Source organism: Atta colombica, unplaced genomic scaffold, assembly GCF_001594045.1.
Source record: "Atta colombica isolate Treedump-2 unplaced genomic scaffold, Acol1.0 scaffold102, whole genome shotgun sequence".
In the NCBI taxonomy this organism is placed as follows: domain Eukaryota; kingdom Metazoa; phylum Arthropoda; class Insecta; order Hymenoptera; family Formicidae; genus Atta; species Atta colombica.
The window spans coordinates 513,259-537,766 of NW_017259187.1; the positions used below are offsets into that span (position 1 = coordinate 513,259).

Below are 24,508 nucleotides of genomic sequence, written 5' to 3' on the forward strand. Positions count from 1 at the left end.
CGATAATTCATTGATGACAATTTAGTCATGTGACCTTCGCTAAAAAAAAATGAGCAATGAGCATTCATTTACGAGACATGACCATAGTTGTCACCTTTCGATTGTTCCATTAAAGAATCAATGGAATTCCCACTATTTTGCCAGAGATCAAAATTTGTGTTGTTTTCTAATATGTTTATAAAAAAAAGGATTATCTAAAAACCGATTTTTCTAAAAAGATTTTTTTAAAAACCGGAGGAAAATCGACACGTGCATTTAAAAAAAAAGATCACTAAAATTTTGAGCGGTTGGTTGGAGATTTTTCAAAAAACTCAAAAATTTCGAAAACCGGAGAGATGGCAACTATGGACACATGTATGTACCAAAGAGTGCGTAAGGCGGCCTATTTGTGATCAATCTGATGCAGACAGCACGGCTGCATCTTGCATGAGCGGTTTGTTGACCCAGCTTTCAGATAGTAAGGCAGATAAGGGAGATGGCGAGAAAAATGTCCCACTGCTGAAGATGGCTTTGACGCCTCTTTCGTCATCATCGTCATCGTCCATCGCCTACATCATCCGTCTCCTACTTCAGCTCATCCCCTACGGCATAGACTCTTCTGTCGTGTGATTAAGTACGATTGACGAGAAGTTTCCGAGTGTTTGAGCGTCTGTGACACGCGAATGTAGAACAAAGTCGTGACGAGACAATTTTTTTTTCCTTTCTTTTTCGTAGAATTTTTCCTCTCGCAAATTTCTCTGGTTTTCACGCGGATTAGTGAGAGATTGCAATCCAGTGTTTACGTCGCAGTACAGTGCCATCATGGGCTTGGAAAGGTGAGTGAGATCGTTTGTTTTTTGGATCTTTGTGAAGTTTTCATTAAAGAATTTCATCTGATCGCTCGTTTGGACTTTGGATATCATTTCTTTTTTTCAGACATGTATTAAAATAAAGAATTTATAAAATAAAACTACTCTGAAATAAAATTTATTAAATTTTAATACATATTTCTCTGAAACAACAATTAAATAATTTGCTTATACTAACTAAATATTTACTTAATAAAAAATGATGAATTAAAAATTAAATTAATGGTTTATATAAAATAAATATATGTTTACATTTAGTAAATATTTAGAACTATTCAAATAAATATTTATTAAATTTTAGTATTTTTTGAATGTGCAATCTATATATTTGATGAACATGATTGATATCTATTATATCTATAATTACTGTTTATCTAAGATTGCTTTGTTCTTTTATTTTACTTGATAAGTTAATTGCTGTCAGTTCAGACGATAAACATAATATTCGCTTTGATATTCTATCATATCAATATTGTTATTGCAATTAAATATGTGTCAGTTTGTAAAAACGAAGAAGCTTATGTAAAATATATCAGTTTTGTTTTAACATATTTGAAAAATAATTTATGAAAAAAGTGATTCACTGAACTGATCAAATTATATCATTATTATAAATTTCTTTCAAAAATCTGTGATCGAAAATATATAGGATTTCAGATATTTATTTATATGTTGATATTGAAATTTTTGGAGTTTTCATCGATTGCTTTCCTAAAATTAGGTACGAATAACTATTATATGGGACATTTAATCGATTTCATGAATCATTATAGACACATTCAACAGAAGTCAGTACTTATTTTTAGTAAGCACTTTGCATCGATTGAATTATGGATATATTTGGATCTAGAGGAATAGAATCCTATAATAGCAAGAAAAACTTTCAACAGGCTCAAAATAATTATTCTGCTGAACATGGTTATTGTATAACCGAAGTGTTGATGATGTGTAATGTTTTTGTCTATACATGTTAAATTCAATTTAAATATCGTGAATATTTTTAATACATATAATACAATATAGTGTGTATGTGAAAAGTGGAGTGCCAATTTCTAAATTTAACGTATTTAACGGGATTGTAACTTTATGCGAGCATACAAACAAATACGGAACAGTGCATTACTGCATAAAAATATCAAAGAAGGGTATTGAACTGCATGCGTTAAAACGTAAATGAATAAACATATCATTAAATTGACCGGTTGCGCGCCAATTATTATGTTGGCGTTATTTTCCCGGCATAATTTTACAAAGTTAAAAGTATCAAACCAATTTTGTCAAACATGGGAAAAACACTCCTGTTAACGCTCTATAATGCTGTATTATTATGACATAACGAGACGACAATTATAAATTTGAAATTCGCTTCCTCGTATACAAAGCGACTAACAATCTCATTCTTATTAATATAATTCACAAATTCGTCATATGTATATAGACACAATCATCAACGTCTCTCTCGATGTTTATTATTTTTGCTATATTATTTTATAAAATACAAGTTAAATATTCAAATGCGAAGAGCAGCAAGTACACGCCGAACTAAGTTTAGGAATTGAGTTGCACGAGTTAAATGTCTGGGTCAATACTTATATGTATTAATGTATGCAAAATGTATATAGAGTTATACAGAATATCGCGCAAGCGTCAGATATTGGCGTGTGAAACTTTACTGATAAAATTTTCTGAACAGTTTGGACATTGCAAGAAATTTTAAATTTCTGTTTTCTTGAAAATATCTAAAACCATCTAAAAACTATTTTTATTAAGCTTAATAAATAAATAAAAACAGAAGGAAAACAAATAATTATAGATTTATTTTTTATTTAATTTCAAGTTGACTTTAATGAAATAAACCAAGTTTACTTCATTAATTTGCATATTTGAAAAATAATTTTAGATGGATACTGACAATGGAAAATTTATGATGAATGATGATCTTCTGAGACTTTCAATTGTTGAAGAAAAGAATTTCATTACGAAATGTGCAGTTTGATTGTGATAATCATTAATTATAATCCAGCATAATAGAATACGTGATATTTCAGTATTCATTCAACATTTTATTTTGCCTTTTCATCAAACACATTACGTATATTTCTCTTATAGTTTATTGTTACGATACATACATCTATGTCAATTAAGGTTCAGTAACTATCAAATCTTGCATAATGAATACTAATGTTGATTCGTACAAGACTGATTCGCAGAAATCATACTTAAATCTTCGTTTTATTTGATTTTCACCACATTTTTATTATCAATGCACGTATTGCAATTGCTCTTTCACATTCATACAACTCTAGATCAAAAAGATATTCGTAATTGCGAATGAATTCTATTATTCTTTTATACACGAAAAACAAAATACGTTTATGAAAACATTATTTAAGTGAGCAATTTACATAATCTAATTCTTTTGTGTTATTTTAGTTTATGTAATCTAATTTTTTTAAGTTCTATTATCTCAAAAATTCGCTAAATTACTACTAATTTTTACTAATTATTATACTACTAATTTTTTTTGTATAATTAATTAGTCATAGTAACAATTTAATCAATGATATTTAATTAGTATCAGTTTGATACATAATTGTTGAGTTAATCGGCAAAACTTTACTTGTCTAGAATAAGAATGAATAAGAATGTCTAGAATAATGAATTTTTGCTTTAAAAAAAATAAATTGATGCAGTCTAAGTATAAAAAAATTATCTTTTCAGTGAGTCTTATAAAGAAATAGTTTTTTAGCGTTGCTTCTAAATCGTCCTCAAACATCGTCTCTCACATAATAAATGTTTCTTTTCAATTTTTCCTCGTTTGCATGTGATCATAAGCACATGTCACAGTGTAACGATATTTCATAGCAACATTTGTGCAAAGGCACAATATGAGATTAGTCCTTCAGCAAAAAGGTATCTTGTTTGTCATTGAATAATGACACCCATGCGTCGAATTTGATCAATCGATCGCTTTTACCCAATATTACATGTAACTGTTTTCGTTATCTAAAAATAAATCTGTAAATATTAGGAAAAATTTTACAAATAATCATGATGAAGCAATTGAATATGATTCATTTTATCTTGATTTGAGGACAATGTTTCATATGTAAATGACTAATTTGTCACCATAAGTAAAAATTTTCCATTATTCAAAAGATAAGGAAACAATATATAAAAAAAGAAGTGTAATTCTGGCGCAATAGTATAAAAAAGCACATATATGAAACTGAAACAGAAATATAAAAAATTGTTTATAAATAATGGCACGAGTTTTAAGTGCAATCTAGTTTTGAGATATTTTAATCTCAAGTTGGACGAATAAACTTTATACAAATATAGTTAATATAGTTAAATAATATAGTTAATATGTGTAATAGTGATAATGAGTAATAATAAGTGATATGACTATTTGAAAGATATATGAATATATGAAAGAAATAATATCTTTATAATCTTAAATACTAATTAAATGATTGAGATTTTTATCAATATGTAAATGATAACTAAATTAATTATAAGTCATAATTAATTATTGATCATTAATGATAATTTAATTGATAATTATCTAAATTATAATTAAATTATCAATTAATAATAAGATTATGACATACATATCAATACAATCAATATAATCGCGTTGTAATTTGACTTTGTTAAAGCTTATCATTTCAGTATAGTATTAAATCTTACTTCCATATTTTCAATTATTAACATCATATATAACATCATATTAAATGCGGTGATAAATGCGGTGAATGAAAAATGCCTACATTTTTCCCATAATTTATAAAGGTCATGTACTCTCTTAAAATTAATGAAAATTTTACTGATTAAATCGACTGATAATTAGAGAGTATTTCACTTATTTTAAATTCGAACATTCACACTTTGCTCTTCCGCCTTGTATCTTATTGATTGTGATTGTAGAACCAAGATTTTATTTAATATTTTATAAAAATATTAAATAGCTGCAAAATGTAACCTTCAAAGCTTTCTAAATTTTTGATTGCTATTTCTTGGTAAAAGCCCTCATATCTATGGAAATGAAATTTGCATTCAACTAGTATTCATATAGATTCATAGAATTATATATTCCACTTTTTTTGCTTCTAAATTTGTTATTCACATCACTGTTTTCAGCGATCTAATATCATTGATTGGAATAATTTATTACTAACGCTTATTTCTATCAATATAGATTAACTTTAATCTTATAATTGCTTCATCTTTCTCTAGTTCTAAGAATTAGAAAATGATAAAGAATTAGTTGAACTGAGATTAAAGTTAATCTACATTGGTGAAAACAGGCATAACTGATTCTTTCCAGTGAGATCTCATTAATTGCAGTGATACATTTTTAACTATAACTATTTATATATCTTCATTGCTTTTCAATGATAAGATATTGATTTCATTTAAAAGAATGTTTTCATTTTGATATTGCTAAAAATTTAATTCGAATTAAAAATGGAATTTTTGCAAATTTGCACAATATTTTAATAAATTGAAATCTTTTTTACAATTAAAATAATTTGAAATAATTGATATCATTTTAATGATCATAAATTGCTTTTAATCGACTCGAGAATCGACCATATTACTTTAATATTATTTATTTATAATGAAAATGTGCATATAATAGATACATATCAAAGATTGGAAGAATAATTTAAGGAAAAATTGTCTTTCCTCTGAAATCTTTCCTCTGAAATGTGAACGTCTACGATTATATCTCAATAAATGTTACTCTCGTATTATTGAACGTATCTATATATCTGTGTGCGAAATCTCTTGTAAAAATCTCTATCAGATATATATAAAACACCATAATTGGATTGATCAAATTAAAAACAATTTCAAATATACATTGTGATAAATATTATCTAAGTAGGTTAATCTGTTCATCTTGTGTTCAATGCCGTTATTTCTATAGGAATGAATTTAATTTGATTTAACAAATGAGATGTCTCTCTCTCTCTTTCTCTTTCTCCGTAAAAGAAAGTTGCTGATTCAATTCTTTTTAACGGAGCGTAGATGCTAAGAATAGGAAATGCGCATTCTGTACTTATTACATTTACGAATTTTACATACACAACATTATCCAGTTGTTAAAATAATGCTTAAAAGAACAAGTCGGGAATTAGTTACAATATATAAATAAATTCATGAAAAGTCATGACTACAAATTATATTTGTTAATTAGTTTTGATTTCTTTTTACACTTGTTTTCACAATATAACAAAACTGTAGCTCATATAGCATACACGAGAGAAGCAATGCAAGCTGGAATCGGCTAGTTGAAACCAGTTACATATGTATGATATTTCTTCAGAGCCTTTCAATACATAGGGTAACGTTAAAAATATCCTTTCCGCGATTTTTAATATTAATGGATCTTTATTCTCTCTCTCTCCGTTAATTACGCACGAGTATTGAACACGGAAAATATGTATGTATTATACAGCGTATGTATCAAAATACCATTAAAATTGACTGCAGTACGAATTATTGAATACGAAATATATTTCGTGCATCACATAGGAATACACATTAAATTGCTAACACATTGAGTAACAGGATTGCTGATTAAACGTGCGATGGAGTTACGGTTGCTTCCAATATTTATAAAATGTGCATATGTTGATGATATTATAATTTATGTCATTCTATGAATGAAAAAAATACACATACATTGATAACAATTTTGAATATTCATCCAAGCGAATATTCGCCGTTTCTTAATTTAGAAATCTTGAACACCTTCCAGCATGTAAAAGATGCTTTATAAAAAATGAAAATGCTGTACTTGGAGCTGCTGCTAACATTTCTCAGATATAGATCTTGATTTTCTCATACATTAATATTAATATATTTACGATAGACATTAATATTAATGTGCACGCAGACTTTTTTTTTATTACTAGGTGATCTAATACTGTTCGGAAATAAGATTTTTTTTGAACACTGGAATAAGATTAGTCATGTTTTAGTTTTTGAAAAATTTGCAATTTGCAATTTAATTAGTTAAAAATAATTATTTTTATGTATTTTATAACGATGTATAACGTATTAGAAAAGTTTTAATATAATCAAAATTAAGTATGTTGCTATTAAATATGTTATATGACTTTCGGTCTTCAAGAGAATTTTTTAGTGTCGACTAATAAAAGAATCATAATTAAATATAGAGTCTATTACAAAGAAACTATATATAGTCATTGATAATTTAATGAAATAGTTTTTGACTATATTTATTTAAATTTAAAAGTTTGTTAGGTCATTGTATATAAGTCAATATAAAAATTAATAAATTCAAAATAGTGGATTCAACATAGCGGATGTCAAAACTTGAAAAATCCGGATTGTTATAAAACGTTAGATGTCTTTCATAATTTTGAATTTATCAATTTTGACATCAGATTCTTATAAAAAAACCTTTATTATATATTTAAATATATAAATATAATTGAAAACTATTTGGTAAATCGTTAATAATTTAATTCACTTTTTCACAATCCACCTTAAACCATTGAATATTTTATTAAGCCGACATTAACAAATTTTTTTGAGGATTGAAAATAACATGCTTAATTTTTATAGCATAAAACTTTTCATATCGTAGTAATAATATGACAAAATATACAAAAATTGCCCTTTTTTGCAACTTTAAACATAAATTTTTCAAAATTATGACGTGATAGAACACTTGGAAGTTTCATATACAACGTAAAAAATTTACGGAAACTGACTAGTCTCGTTCTATTTTTTTTTTCGAAATGTAATCACACACCTCGAAAATGCTCTCCGAAGAGTTTTCGAACGTAGGGATCGTCCATTCGAATGGACGACATATCCATCAATAATTTTCACGCCCGTTTCTTCATAAGTTTAAGATAAAACGTTATTCCCCCACCGATTGTTTAACCGTTCCCCACTTGCGCAAACATTGTGTAGCTACCATCGCGAAATGCTATTACTTACAAAGAGACAGTAGGTACTTGCTGCTTTTGCGAGTTGGAAGCAGGCAGGTGCACGTAAGGTCCAGCGGTGTCCGGCGGTGATGGCAGCGGCAATTTATTAATTCACTTATCAGCGATCGTCCGTGTGGATGAGCAAAAAAGTGCAGTATGCGGCTCGTGGCTCACACGCGCGAAATCGGATTTTACGACGTTTAAAAGATCGCACGCTCGTATTCGTGACAGACGTCAGGCTTGAGCGCTCTGATTTAAGGTAATAGAATATATGTAGATACTGTCCAAAAGGATATGCGCGTGGAAAACGTTTTCTCGCTCCAAGAGTGTAATAAAAGCAAAAATCGTAAACGTCGCCCTTGTAAATCGTTTCCCGAAATGCGAGTGCACACGATATACGAAGAGAAGAAAAAAAAACAATTATGGAAAGTATATACAGTCATCGATTATCAGCTAGATATACACTAAAGTATATATTTTGCATATGAATATATCGAAATGCTAATACATTGTGATAACTGTACATGTGCGTGTTAGAAAATTGACCTCTAGAAGTACAAGACATGGAATTAAGTATATTATCTGACTTTTGATAATTTTCACGATGATTATTATTATGCTTATCAATACTTTTGATAATGTTCATGATGATTATTGTTATGCTTATTAATGCTTTCACAACAAATAAAATATTTCTAAATACAAATACTTTTAAAAACATAATGAGATTAATGAAGACAAGTCAAGTTGATGGCAGTTCCATTTTTATGGTTTATTACGTGTAAGTTCCATTTTTATCATATGTATATTCGAGTGTGTGTGTGTGTGTGTGTGTGTGTGTGTGTGTGTGTGTCGTTTAAAAAATTAATTTCATAATAAATTTAATTTTTTAAATATTGAAAACTGTTTAATATGTATGCTTCACAATAAAAAAATAAAAAACACTCAAAATTACACAATTTTCATCATAATTCGATAAAAAATTATTGCATAAAAGTGCATGTCATTTTTTATTTATAAAGTAGTTTTTTAATAAAGATTTAAGGTATAACCAATTCCAAATGTTAATTAAAAGGTCACGTATATCACACTATAATAGTATGATAATATGTGTATAGTAATAATGTTTTATTTAGTGTTGGTGATTACGAAATGTGTGTGACGTATCATTTCTAATACCATTCCACAACACACGAATAAATAATTTTTTAACTAATGTTAGATTAATTATATGACTTAAATATTTTATTATTTATTATATTTTAAATAACTTAAATATTTTATTATTTATCTTATATTACTTATATTTAACATGATTTTATGAGAAAGAACATGGCATGTACTTTTATTACTTCATTTTTCACGAATTTTCGTTGAAATCTTATTATAAAATTTTGAGATATTTTGTGTGTGTGTGTGTGTGTGTGTGTAATTATAGTAATAATTTCGATATTACATAATTGTTAATATTATTTGCTAATAAGATGCAATATATATCTTTGTATGAATTACCTCATCATTCGAGTATTCGCATCTCCTAATATTCCATTGTGATATCGTATTTAGAATCTGTGAGAAATCGCGTGACAGCTCGACTATCACGTGGGAGATCCTCCGTTCGCAAATTAAAAGGATATAAAGAGAAAAAGAATCGTAGAACTAATGGCTCATTCTGTAGTTCCATTCGTGCGCTGTGCATTCTAAAGGCAAAGTACGTAAATCTCCTCAACGTCCTCGAGATTAACTTGGACTATTTGGTTCACGGTAACTTCTCGAGTCACCTCGCGCGAGTAATGATCAGAATATCAAAACACTCTCCATTAATTTATTAACATTGTTTAGTTTCTCGTAAACCTCGTTTTCACGGAAACAATGCCTGTCTCGCGTAAATCGCGAGAATGGATAAACTTCACTGAAGACTTTCGCGAGCGGCGTGCGTTTAATGCAACATCAGAATGGTATCGTAAAACCGAATACGTGCTGGTAGTTACTCCCTTTGTGCATTTCACCGCTCAACATGGTTAAAACAGTATCTCGTGACGCAATGGGATAAACTGCACAATTGTTTCAGCTATCTGGCACAATTGGAAGATTACTTTATATAGTTCGGCGTTCCGATTTTCTTTTCGGTTTTTCTCTTTCGAGCGCAGCGGTTTTCCGGTTTCCGGTACCGTTGGGAAATCAATAGCAACGTGCCATAGAAGTTAACCGCGTGCTTGCGAGAGGTCAGCACGCAACCTTCGGGGAAGTACTGGAATTTCTCTTGGTATTTTTCAAACATTTTACAATTATCTGTTTATTAAACACGATATTTCGCATATTTTTGTAAAAAAATGCGGCTTTGCGAAAATATAGTCGAAAACGCGAGTTGTTCCTCTGTGAATTTCCATATTAAAACATACAGTTAAATTATCTGATGACAGAAATCTCTGTAAAATAAAGATTTATTACGTATTCAATATACACACAGTGTATGCAAAAATACTTTTTTTTTATGATAACATTCTCATGCAGGTTCACGTTGTAATCGTACAGGTAATCGTTTGCATATGATTTAACACTATAAATCAAAAAGTCGAGAACGGATCGACGAAACTTCAATACAAAGCGATTATCCAATCCGTGCCTTATCATTCCGTGTTGTACGCGTAATACTTCATATTCCGCACAGCTTTACACTTACTTTTTCGATTCTTCAATAATTATTACGCTCTGATAATCCTGTTTCTAATATGTCATACTTTTTGCATTATTTGCCGCTGGGCCGTTAACTTCCAGCACCTGCAACATCGTCGTTATATGCATGCGTTGTTTATATACCGCCGGGATAACTCTGGTGGAGAAGTCGTTTCCGAGGGCAGTTCTTCTCTCTTTCATTCTCTTCTTTCTTCCCCACCTCTCTCTTTCTCTCTCTCTCTCTCTTTCTCTCTCTCTCTCTTTTTCTCCCGGTACTTTTTATGGGAAAAAGCTTTCTGTAGCCGCCTTCGCGCGGCGAACTGATCTCGTTTCTTTATGTAATGCCCGCCCAAGTCCGACGCGCGCGACTGGCATCATTTTTCATTCGCGATGTTCCCAGGAAACTTGAAACATAAAGCGCCAGGTTGAACTTTCGATCGGCCGCCGCGGCGGCGATTCCCGGCAAGTAGTATAAATTCCGAATATGATTGCAGCTTACGAGACGTAAAAGAGGAAAGCATGCAGCTGTGTTGCTCAAGGAAGGACGAGGCTGACTCGCTGCGGTCGGGTCTGGAAAATGGTACGAACGATACGTTGACGTAATCATAAAATGGAAATGCAACGCGATCTCTACGTCGGAAAAATAATCTTAAACGTAAACTGAGAAAAATTCCATAAAAGTAATAAATGTGCACTACAATAAGACGTGTACGAGAAATACAAAAGTATTAGAAATGTCTTAAATATATCTTTCAATTTATAATAATTAAAAAAAAACAGAAACAAAACGAAAGCGAGTTTAGTTTATATATTTACAATAGTTTGTATATTAGTATAATATTATATTAATTTATACATATGTATATAAAATATCTTGAAAGTTTTATTTTTTTTAACTAATATATTCGACGGTATGTATTTAAGATATTTCTAATTATAAATAGACATAATTGTAGTTGTAGTTGTAGTTTATACGATACTTACAAAATTTTATTTTCAAAATTATTTCTTTCTATATAACTTAATGATAAAATGTATTAATTTATATAGAATTAACATTTTCTCGCGAATTTTGACTAATACAAAAATCTTACTTTTTTATTGTTAAATGTCAAAGGAATTTGCATGAATTAGTAATAAATGTTGCCTGGTTTTATCTTACATAACACAGGCAAATTGTATGAAGTCTTATGCACACAGCCAGTCGTTTGAAGACGATTAAGATGGGCTTATATTTCCAGCCGGATTATTCTTCCAGTTAGCGTTGTTTAAGTATCACTGCTTAACAGTAGTATTAAATTACTAAGTATACATGTATAATGGACGCTAGCTTGTTAAATAGATGTTGGAGATTACGCTGTAATTGTGCGTCGACTCTAGATATCCGATTATTCAATATTACATAACTGATTAGATGCCGTGTAATTATTTATTTATGTTATGTGTAGTAAGGAGAGTACAATGGAAGATATAATTGAAAAATCTGTTTTTCGCGTCTTTTCATCAAGCCTTTTATAATATGTAAATATGTTTTTTAGTTGATTTATTAATACTTTAAAGTTAAATAGTGATCTATATAAGTTAACATAATAATATAACATGATTCTTCTTGTTATGATCCCTTAATCAAGAAGCGCAGATTATGCGATCGAAAATTTTTGCTTATTTGTTTTCAATAAGCCTCGTATGATAAATATATTTTTTTATTAATTGAATATTTCGAAATAATAACATTCAATGACACGTGACTTTTCTTCTTATAATATCTTAATCGAGAAGCACAGATTATACAATCGAGTTTTTATTAATTTTTATAGGAGATACGAAAGATCCATTAGCGGAGAATGATATAGAAAAATTTGGATTTTACCAGATAGTAATGTTCACATTTCTCAGTATACCGTTGATACTATCGGCAGGATTTACGCTTTCTTATGTATTTACTGCAGGCGAGATTAAATACAGGTATGCGTATGTATATCTTTGCTAATTATTTAAACTTTCACGTATGTATGTGCAGTTAAACATAATTCAACATATTTGCAAAACATGTCGGATTTTAATGACTTTAAAACATATAAATTTTAAAGTTTTAAATTTATTAAAATACAATGTTGAATTTTAAATTGTGTGGGAAAATTAAGGAAAGAAAAACAATGGTTTAAATGCAGATGTTTAGTGCCAGAATGCGAGCATTCAGGGAACACGACGTTTGAACCGCCATGGGTCAATGCTTCTGCACCGAAAATTGACGGGGTCATTTCCGGTTGCGCGCGTTACACGGTGCGAGATGATCGCCCGGGAATATGCACGGAAACATCGTTCACCAACGTCACTTGCGATTGCGATTCTTGGATTTATGATCCGGAGGAGCATACGATACTCAACGAGGTAATGTAATGCCCTCAGTAATCAGCGCGTATTTTTCACTCGTCGAAATTTAGACCTGACAGATTAATTTCCTTTTTCCTTTTCCTTCGCTTATTTCGACGCAGTGGGGCTTTACCTGCGACACTAATCGATGGAAACTTACAATGGTGGGCACAATGCAGAATATCGGTCAGTTCGTTGGCTTGATGTTCGCTGGATATATATCTGACAGGTGAGGGATCAGCACAATATCCCCGAGGCTTTAATTAATTAACTACGTACAAAATATTGCGCAACATTCGTCGCGGATGTCGGCGAGGTCGTTTTCATTTTATTTATATCTTCATATTGCCAAAAAAAGAAAAAATATATTATATAATTACATTACATACAAAATACATAATTACATACAAAAACATAATTCTATTCATAAATTTCATTATATTATATGACGGCTAATTTAATTAGCTATTACGTAATAATATTTAAGATTTTATGTATATTAAATTAGCTACTCGTATGACATTGTAACTTGTAAAGGATGACATACATCATAAATTCAAGTTGCACTATTTTTCCTCTAGTTCTAAAAATACATTATTTTTCTACAGTTTTTTCCTTGTGAGTTAGATAATCGCTCATATAGATAATCAGCTGTATTATGAACTTCTTTTGTTATGTATTTCTTTGTATAGTCAGCAATCAATCATGATTGATTGCGAGATTAAATTCTTATAGTTAAAAGGATATATTTAATTTTACGTAATGCGAGGTAGTACAAATAGTCTGTAACAATGTTTCTACAATTCTTTGATTTCACAGATTCTGGATAAGAAAGCATGGTGTATCACGAGGAATTTCGCATTGCGGCATGGCAGAAATGCGCTTTGCTGGGACAATGTGCACATCCACGTTTATTCTTTTATTTTCAGATATGGGAGACGAACCTTTTTGACGGTGGCGACGTCTCTGTCTGGAGTCAGTGGCTTGATACATTCCTTCTCCGTGAATTATTGGATGTTTCTCGCATTCGAATTCCTCGATGCCAGCATGGCAGCTGGAATTTACAGCGCGGGATTTATTTTAGGTGCGTTAATAACGGGACAATAAATATGCTTGGGGAGAGCAAAAAGTATATGCGACACCTGTAAGCGTTATATCGTTCCTGCTCTATTACGAGTGTTCGCGAGCAACGAAGCAAATTCTCGATGCAATGCTCTTTACTCGCGTTTGGAATGCAAATACGCGACACGCATAACGCAGATATTTTCGAGTTATTTATTCTGGATTTATCACGTATTTATTTAGTCGTTTATTAAAATTGTAGCTTTATGCGACGTGCATTTAGATTCCTATGAAAATATATTCAGTGACAAAACATTCTCGGGAAATATAATACTAACAAGCCATATGAAAGATAATGAGTTTTTATTAAAAAATTGTTCGAGGTTATACTTGTGGAAAATGAAAAGACAGAAAAGAAATATTGCACTTTTTTTAATGTACGTGCGGAAATACCTACGTGACTTGAAAATACCTACGTTTTTTCTTTAAAACTAGCGATTAATATATATTTCGATAATATTTATCGTTATTTATGAGATTTTTTTATTAAACCGTCGATTAAATTTATCGATTGATTATATCAAGAAATTTGAAATTTTTTTAATATCTTGTATATCGCAGAATTTTTAAATCACCGACGTACTTGTGTCGATCACACGAATACATTTTTTTACGTCCGCTGTCGTATTAGTTATTATCAATAAATTGCATATTACATAAGAATCCCGTATTGTAAGATATGTATAATTAATTCCACATTTCTCTTCACACAGTGTAATGTCTTTTCAACTTACGCGTTACTACATTCGCTAATAATTTATACACTTGTTCGCTCTCAGGATTGGAGACGGCTGGAAAGAAAAACAGAGTCTTTGGAAGTACTATAATCTGCTGCATGTTCGCCATGGGTGAGATTTTGCTAGGATTGATCGCAAGTTGGCTAAGATCTTGGCGAACGCTTCTTAGGGTAATATACGGGCCGGGACTGTTAGCTGTCTTCCTGCCTCTGCTCATTCCAGAATCGATTAGGTAATTCTTTTTAATTTTATTGTCAACACTCGCGTGAGATTGATAGTCAACTATCGGTGAGACTTTTTCAATCGATTAGCAAAATTTAAAATCGTCGAACATTATATATCTACAATTTACTGAAGTATGTGCGTGATTGATTCTCCTTCATGGATGTCTATTAGGAATTTAATTAAAAATGATAATAATTCATTGTATTAAAATGAATAAAAGATTGAAAGATTTATAGCTAAAATAATTTATTATCTTAATCTATCATCTTATCTGCAACTTTTTATAGTAAACAATTAAAAAAATGGAATTGATTAAGGAATCTTTACGGTAAAATTTTTTACATTGTTTTATCTGCGAAATATATGTACATAATGTCAAGATTAATCAAGATTAATAAAGACTAATGTTTTTTTTAAGAATAAAATATATTGTGTTTCTTCTTAAATATATTTTTAATGCTTCAAATGCTTTAAACAGTACTATAAAAAAACATATTTAAAACATATTAAAAACATCGATTAAGCATTAAGTTTTAAACTGTTTAAAACATTTGAAATATGTTTTTTATCAACCCTGCATAAAGCCATTTTCAAGGTGGCTGCTGACGAAGGATGAACATGAGAAAGTGGGAAAAATATACCGTAAAATGGCCCAGATGAACGGTCTGCCAGTAACGGACGAGGCCATCAATACGTTTAAAGAAATAAATGTAGATAAGGAGGAAACGGTATGTCACCTTATCTTTTTTCTTTTCCTTACAAATACACATGTTTAATTATAGCATTGAAAAAATTTTATCTGCAAGTCTACTATTTTCTAACATATAGCTATCATAATTTTCAGTATAGTCAGTAACTTTTATATTATTCCATAAACATCAATGTAAAAACGATGACATACATATGATCCTAATAGCTTCATGATCATTTCATGATTGATACGATCTTTTAGAAAAGCAAACTGGTGACATCGGACGAAAGGAAACCAATTGTGCAAGTTGTACATAGTTCAGTGATACTCATTCGACTGCTGATTTGCTCGTTCTGCTGGCTCACGAACACGTTTGTTTATTATGGACTATCGTTGAATTCCGTGGCGTTCGCTGGAGATAAGTACATCAATTTCGTGCTCGTCGCGGTGGTCGAGATACCGGCGTATTGCCTTGCTTGGGTGCTGACCGATCACATTGGCCGTAAACCAACGCTCTCTGGCTCATTCCTGCTGAGCGGAGCGTTCTGCCTTGCAATCCAGTTCATACCGGCAGGTAAAGAGATAAAAAAATGGAGGTTCCGCAGACAAGGATGGATCCTTGTTTCGTGGGTCGCGTTATAAAAAGCCGTTGAATCGCGTTTACGTCAGAGAAATTTTTGCGAGAAAAGAATTTCGGAAATATTTTTTGAAACATTAATGTCAACGATGTGCACCTCGCTGTGCCACATATTCCTTTCATCATCAAGCTATTTTAAGTGCTTATCCCATTCATTTTTTAACACAAGAAAATAGACGTAACACGAAAATGAGGAAAAAGTCCTTTCGAAACTATTCGCTATTTCTTTCATGTATACATTCTCGTATTATACCATGAATGAATACATAAATGAATACGTAAATGTTAGACCGGTGTTCCTAGTCAGTTCTTATATTCAAGATCGCTTAAGAATAATCTTGAGATATCAGAAACCAATTACAGAACTGTATCAGCGTTTTAAGATGTTACTTAAGACTGCCTTGAAATAAGAATAGACTATGAATGACTGATCTTAGTGTCACGTTTCAAAGAACCTCGTTGATACTTTTATTATGTTTTTATTCCCCTTTCTTGTTTCTAAGATTATATTATATATATGTTTTATCGTTTAAGAAGAAGAAAAAGCGTGCATTTGAAGCTGTTACTTGAAAAAACTACGAGATCTTTTTCACTGTTTTTTTTTCCCCTCTTCTCCGTGATCCCTGTATTCGCACGTGTCCGTGCTGAAATCACCAAGTTTAATCGCAAGAGCGCGCACGAGCGCACGAGGAGCTATAATCGCGCGAAAATATAAGCTGTAAATGTGTGATACGCCGCGTTGCATATTACGTGTGTAATCCACATCCGAGGGCAAAAAGCGCGTTGAGACGATGCTACGTGCCGTCGTCGTTCGGCTTAGTCGCGACCGTGTTGTTCATGTAATTATGTCGGTTATAATGGCCACTATGCCATGGCATGCGATCCCGGTGATTTATCGTTGCTCTGTTCCAGGATCCTGGAGTTACGGGCCTTTACTTTTATACATGGCTGGAAAGCTGTGTATCACCATGGCGTTCGCTACCGTTTACGTCTTCACGGCGGAATTGTTCCCGACGACGCTTAGACACTCCTTGCTCGGAATTTGCAGTATGACAGGCCGTGTTGGATCAATCTTATCGCCGCAAACGCCTCTTTTAGTGAGTCAATAGACCCATTATGACAATAAACAGATGTTTTCTCAACAAGTATTTCCCGAATTGCTCTTTGATAACACCATGCTATCGCAAACATTTTTCAGATCTGCAAATCTATCAACATTCCTCTGTAATTTCAGATCTGACATTTTAGAAAACTGTCACTCTTTACAGATAATATTTTATTTAAAAATATCATTTATGTATCTTTTCATTTTTAAATGATAAATATGATTTTTATATTATATAAATAGGGTTAATATTTAGTATTTTATATTTCACACGAAAGAGCTATGCAGTTTATTTCCGTGTTTTAATACATTGTTAAACGCCAATGTTTACCGTGGACACTGTAGTTTACTTCAGCAGGGCGAGAAATAATCTGATACAATATCAGATTGCTCCTTGCTCTGATGAAGTGAACGGCAATGTTCACAAGACATTGGCATTTAACGATGTATCAAGATACGGAGAATAACTTACAAACCGCGTAACTTGAAGGAAACTATACTTTAGGAAACTTTAAAAATATTATTAAATATATTTTACTTCCAATACAAAAATATTCTGCAATGATATACTTGGAATTTTTCTTACATAAAGTTTTCAATTACTTTTGACACATTGAAAAATTCATTGTACAAACTACATTTGTCTCAAACGTTTCATTAATTACGTATCTTTTTATTTATGTTCAGGCGCATATAATGCCGTCACTGCCACTCATCCTGTTCGGGTCTATGGGCATGATCGCGGGCGTCCTGTCTCTGATTTTCCCGGAAACTTTAGGGACGAAACTTCCAGATACTGTGTGGGAGGCAGAGAGGATCGGCAAGTCAAACGAGATTCGCGAAATTCCGAATAGCACGCCACGCCAGAGAAGCAGCGCAGAACGCTAAGACGCGTTAAGTCTCTCTCTCTCTCTCTCTCTCTCTCTCTCTCTCTCTCTCTCTCTCTCTCTCTCTCTTTTTCTGTCTCTATACCAAGAGAACAGTGATAGCTTTTAAAAGTTTACTGACAGCAACGGCCCGCCAGATAGAGATAAGGGGGTGGTCTTCAGGAGACTCGACATCTAAAATACGCGGAGCGCACAATTGATGTGGGGAGAGAAACGCAGAGATCTCATCGTACTCGCCGCAACAACGAGCGCAATGCACGCTCGCAGATTTTATCTGTCGGCGATTTGAATAAGCACGGCATATTCCACCCCGTAACTGTTTACCCTCCGCTACCGCCGCCATTGCCGCCGCACCCGTCGTCATTTGTCTTACTCCCTCGCGTTTATCCGCTCGCGCGCGCGCGAAAGAGAAGGATTATAATATCTTCCGGTGAAGTCTCAGTGTTCTCACGGTATCTCGAAATCTTTCGAAATCTCCCCCGACGTGCATGAGCATGCAATTCGCGAGGTGTTAAGTGGAAATAGATCAGATCTCTGCCGCATCTCTGGTTCGTCGCATTCATATGATATATTTGTATATCTTCATCACGCATTACTTTTTGCTTCACGAATTACAATACACGCACTGCATTAATAATTAAAATACCATTCTTAATTTGGGAACAGCTCTGGAGTGTTTTTATACCCCAGCCTTTTCCTTAGGATAAAGAACTGATTAGTATTCCAATAAACTAATTACCTTTATCAATAATTGATGATACTACATTAGTAACTGATATCATCAGTTATTGTAATAATTGTATAATTAAACAATTTATTGGAATTAATCAGTTCTTTTTCTTAAGAGTCATGTTAAATTTAACATTATTTAATGTTCGTAAGTAAATGAGATAGTAGTCTAAATTAATTTTTAAGATGTTGTTTTTTTATTTTGAGAAGATAAATAAGCTTGAATATTAGATTTTCGCTGGGACATAATTAAATGCAAATTTTATCAATTTTTCTACATTAACATTAATGAATAAATATAGACGCCGTGATCTTTAATGAAAAATATTGTAGAGTATTGTGAATACAAATTTAAAATTATTTTAAGAAGTCCCTAGAGTTATCTGCAAAGCTGAGAAGAAATGTTCGATAAACATTCACGAGAACAGGATCAACGCAAGAGTAGTGCTAGGAGAATGTATTCATGAAAAGAAACTTCGAATCTGATAATATCTCGATACATTTAGAATTTTCTATGTATATGAATTCAAGTTATTTAGTTTATCTTTATGGATCCCAATAGACCTGCAGAAACCAAATTTTCTGTGAAATATAGGAAAGGGACATTTTACCGTCATATTCAAATAGTCAGTTGTCTTTATTTAAATAATTTTTTTCATTTTAAAAACTATCTTAATCAAGTATATTTATATTAAATTTAAATTAATTAATTAAATCGTTTATATCATTGATTTAAATAATTAAAAAAAAAATAAAAAATAAAAACTTACAAAAAAAATAAAACTCACATTATCACCTTTTCCTCTAAAAAGTGAAAAAACATTCGACAATATACAATACGTTGTTAATAATATCAATTTTTAATTGGAGTCTAAAAACATTTCAGATGATCATTTACATGAAAAAAATAAAAACTATTTTCGGGTTAAAAATGGATCGCGGCTCATTTCATCCAATTGTAGAAAGATTGCACGTAGAACGAATATAAAGATGTGTGAAGAGAAATGCAAATTTCATCATCCCGTATGTTTTACGCCGAGATTTGCTTCACGTAGAGATGTGCGGACGATTTGCTCGCACGTGGATCGTCATCACACACCTGTCAACATAAAACATTCGCAAAACACCAAATGTCTACCGTGTATTTTATATAGCGTAGTTTGACCATTCAGTATATGACACAAGTTTTATTTTTACTCTGAACTCATGATATTTTTATTCTGTAATTCACTGATGACATGACATAAATTATATATCCATTGCTGATTCGTTGTGGTAATTTAGTTTTAATTATTCTGATGAGGTGAGTGTGTGTATGTGTGTGTGTGTTAAACGTATCTAATGTATGTATTTTAATTATTTTAATATTATTGCGATTTCATATCCGCACATACATATGCAAATAATAGCATATATCAGTGATGTGCAATCCAAATTGATTTTCTGCCGGTATCTCGTAGCCAAAATTATATAATTACACTAAAAAAAAATCTGCCGACTCGTCACCAGAGGTCCAACGTGCTCGCTCAGATTCTCGTGAACACCACAATTCACACGAATTCACTTTAAATAAGACATTGACCCAAATTCACTCCAGGCGTCTAAGAGATAGGCAGGTCCCCATTACATCGCCTTACTGATGAGTCTAGTAATGTGGGACTGGGACGAAATGGCGGTCGATCAAAGTTTCGTCAGGCCTCCTCAGTGGACTTGAATATCATTTGTTCAGATAATCCACAATATTAAACAAAAACTTAATAAATGTTTGTTGGAATTGTTCTAAGTAAATTTACTAAATGTAAATATATATGTATCTGTTTAATATAAAAATCATTAATTTGATTTAACTATTATTTTTTTATTGAGTAAATATTTACATACTATTAGTAAATGCTAACTTAGAAATTTAAAGAAATATGTATTAAGATGTAGTAAACTTTTTTCAATGTACATTTTTTATTTTATGTAAATTATCAAAATAATTGTTACGCGTAACAGTTCCATTTGAGATACATTTAAAAAATCTTTGAGAATTTATATTGGAAAGTGTAGCTTCCATAAACAAATGACATGTTTGTAAAGTATTTAATTTTTATAAACGATCTTTCCCAAATAGCACAGACCTTCAGGGAATGTCCTGAGGACATCTAAAAGACATCCTTTAAACATCTCAAGGATATCCTCAGGATGTATCCCGGATAAAGTATGTTATTAGAGTTATTATTATGTACAGTCGTGTAAAATAAAAACGATTAATAAATAGAGAATAAATAGATACAAGATATTATCTTAATGTCAATAAAGAAATTATAGATACTTACATTTGTAATTTCTTTATTGATATTATGATAAATATAATTATGATATACATATTATACGCTATCAAAATAAATATTATGCGGCCCAAAAAATTTTATTTATCCTTGAAAATAATCCTCAGTTTAAAAAAGATTGCACATCTCTGGCATATGCAATGAGAATGAAATTAAATATTACAAATCAGAGCAAGTTCCTTAATAAATAAAACTTTTGTTTCTTTTTTACTAATAAAAAGAGAATAAGCAGTATCAAAGTATTATACATCAATAAGTATTACGGATTTTAAAAGGATCTTGATATCGCATAATGTGAGCGTGAAAAATGATGTTTTATGCAATAAAATCATTATATGCATAATGATTTTATTGCATAAAATTTATGTAAAATGTTGTTAGAAAAAATGAATATTCACTGAATGAGTTACCGAATCATTTTACTGAATAATGTGATGTATGTATAAATGTCAAAGATACAAATAGATTATTCTTTATGCGAAAATGTAGCATTTTTATTCCCTTATGTAGTTTAAAATAGACCTTACGTTTTGACTATTTTAATCTATAAGAATATACAATTTTAAATCGAATCTACAAATTTTCTTTATATCTGGTAAGTTCAACATTTTTAAATAGACAGATTTTCGGGCTTGACACTATTTTAAATCTTTTTCAAAAAGCATATAATCGAATAAGTAGAGTCCCTTTTTCTTCTCTTTTCTTTTTTACACGTTACATACAAATATAAAATGTTTCGACAAAATTATCTCACGGATTTATTTGATAATTAGATATCTGATATCTAATGATCTATTATATGATAATTTTTCTGTATGTCAAAAATTCATGAAAAATTCATTAAAAAATATGCAATTATCTGTAATTATTGGGTACGTATGTAATAACGCAATTCTCATATTACAAACACATTACGTTCTATCCAAACAACAACAGTGTTAGTGGTTACGTTTGCTTATTCCATCACAATTACTGGAGATCACACCAGATTCGATCAGTTCACTTTGCATTCCACTGGCTTGAGAAATCGGTCATGATTTGCCGACTCACAGAGCCGAGCTCCTCGATTCAACTATAGATCCAGGGATACACATCTCTGTGTCGGATGAATCTTTAGCGCCACGTATCATGCATGTGCACTTATGTACAAACCTTTATCCTAGATTAACTACACCATGCTCAGTTCGGTTCGATCCCGTGCATGTAGATACATGCTTTACCAAGCGCACTTCCTATTTCGCTACGCGAAAAAGGTGTCGTTATACACTATAGAGATGTTATCAAATAACACCTGCAATGGTATAAAAAAAAAAAAGAAAGGAACATATCGATAATTTTTTTGCAGTCGGTGATATTTTACGTAAATCGACAAGAGCATAATCCCTGTCGGTTGACGTTATTAGCAAACTTCCGTTGCAAATTCCTCTTTGCATCTTCATGCATTTTCATCGTTAAGCATTTGCATTTGACCGACATAATCGCGCCGTTCTTAATTTATAAGTGAAAATCGTGTAATTAATGCCTGTTTTGAAGGCAGCAATTGAGAATTTCTTCTTCTGATATGTTTTCTTTCAAGAATAGATATTTTCGAGAGACAGAAAGCATTTTACATTCGTCTTGTTAATTTCATTTTTTTTTGTTTTTTTATAGCAGATAATCTGTGGTAAAGAACAAAAGGTAAGTGCGCGTTAACACGCGCAACCGAAATAGCGCGCAACAATTTTGTGGCTCGCACCTAACGCGATCCACTTTTTTCCGAGAGAGATCTCACAAGTGCGCATTGTTACGTTGTTAATATCAGGTGACCAGCTGGTGGAAAAGCGCAATTTTTGTTCAGTGAGTAGCCGTGTTTAATGGAAACGGCACCAAATTTTTTTTCACCGAACCTTTAACGACAAACAATTGCGCCGTCACCTGTCAAACACATACTACGCATTGCAAGTGTGAATGATTGAATCGATATTACTTAAGAGTTGTATGCATTAACAAAAAAGAATTGCCGCACAATATATTGTTTCATTAACTTTACTAAGATTTTAATGCAACAATATATATCGCATCAATTTTTCTTATATTTAATGTGTACATAAATAAATGTCTAATATAATATCATATTATAAAATATAATTAATATTAAGTTTAATTAAAATAATTAATTCAATTTTGTATAATTTAATATAACAAAAATAATATTCTATTTATTTTTACAATCTGTAAATATTAAGATTATAATGCTAAGATCATAATATTTCAGATACGTGCAATGTATTTTTCAATATTGTATATTTGTATATTTTTTAAAAGATTATAGTCAACATGATTGTAATTCTATATGTAACTTTGTACGTGCACAGCTAATAAAATAGCTTCTGTCTCACTTTTTAATACTCGTATTAATAAATTTACGTAAGTAATATTAATTGATTTAATATATAAATTGTCAAAACATATATAGCTGCTCACATTTTTTACAGGCGCTGATACAAATTTGAGAGAAATGTGTTAAGGTTATCTTTCTCCTTTTAAAAAAAAAATTTAGAAAAATAAATAATATAATGGTACATATATGTATCTTTTGCATAAATGGATTTAATAATTTAACAAAAAACTGATCTCAGAGAAAGCTTTGAATTATTATTCACATTTCAAAACATTACGAGATGTCATGAAAAGATTTGAGCGAGCTATAAACGAAAGAGGATGCTTGATAATGTGAACAGCATGTTGTATTAAATGCTACATAGATAAAACAATATAGCAGTTTTTCTCCGACTGGTAATGCATATAGATGACAGCTGCGCGTTGTCCGAACGACACTTTGATAAAAATGCCTTCGTAGCCGATGCTTCATTCGGAATAGATTGTGAAATACAAACTGGGCCGTAAAAGAATCCCGATCGAATGCATCTACCTACATATCGATCGAATCGTCAGAGCTTGCGGAGTGGATTAGAACTGTCGGGTTGAAATCGAAGCTGTCACTGCACACACGTACCATACAAAGCTATCGATGCATTTTTATTCAAAATCGACGGTAATCCTGTCGCTGTATGCATATTGATTATCGTTCCCTGAATGAAATGGTGCAAGCAACACAATTAATCTCTTTTTCTATATCACGTAATTAAAGATAGAATCTATTGAAAGATTAATATATTAATAACTCTTTGC

General features: G+C 31.3%; 1 protein-coding gene across 4 annotated transcripts; it reads left to right on the forward strand.

Annotated features, from left to right (window-relative positions):
* The first annotated feature begins 752 nt into the window (after nucleotides 1–752).
* On the forward strand, nucleotides 753–18,898 carry LOC108687314 (solute carrier family 22 member 21-like). Of its 4 annotated transcripts, none has more exons than XM_018193029.1 (11): nucleotides 753–815; nucleotides 10,993–11,078; nucleotides 12,316–12,463; nucleotides 12,670–12,889; nucleotides 12,994–13,100; nucleotides 13,801–13,955; nucleotides 14,773–14,962; nucleotides 15,551–15,683; nucleotides 15,908–16,220; nucleotides 17,196–17,380; nucleotides 18,076–18,898. In XM_018193029.1, the coding sequence occupies exons 1-11, from the start codon at nucleotides 802–804 to the stop codon at nucleotides 18,274–18,276; spliced, it is 1,752 nt and encodes a 583-aa protein (XP_018048518.1). In that variant the 5' UTR covers nucleotides 753–801; the 3' UTR covers nucleotides 18,277–18,898. The 4 variants fall into 4 exon arrangements, with proteins under 4 accessions (XP_018048518.1, XP_018048502.1, XP_018048510.1 ...); XM_018193013.1 differs by lacking the exon at nucleotides 753–815 and adding an exon at nucleotides 7,858–8,081; XM_018193021.1 differs by lacking the exon at nucleotides 753–815 and adding an exon at nucleotides 8,478–8,603.
* The last annotated feature ends 5,610 nt before the right edge of the window (nucleotides 18,899–24,508 follow it).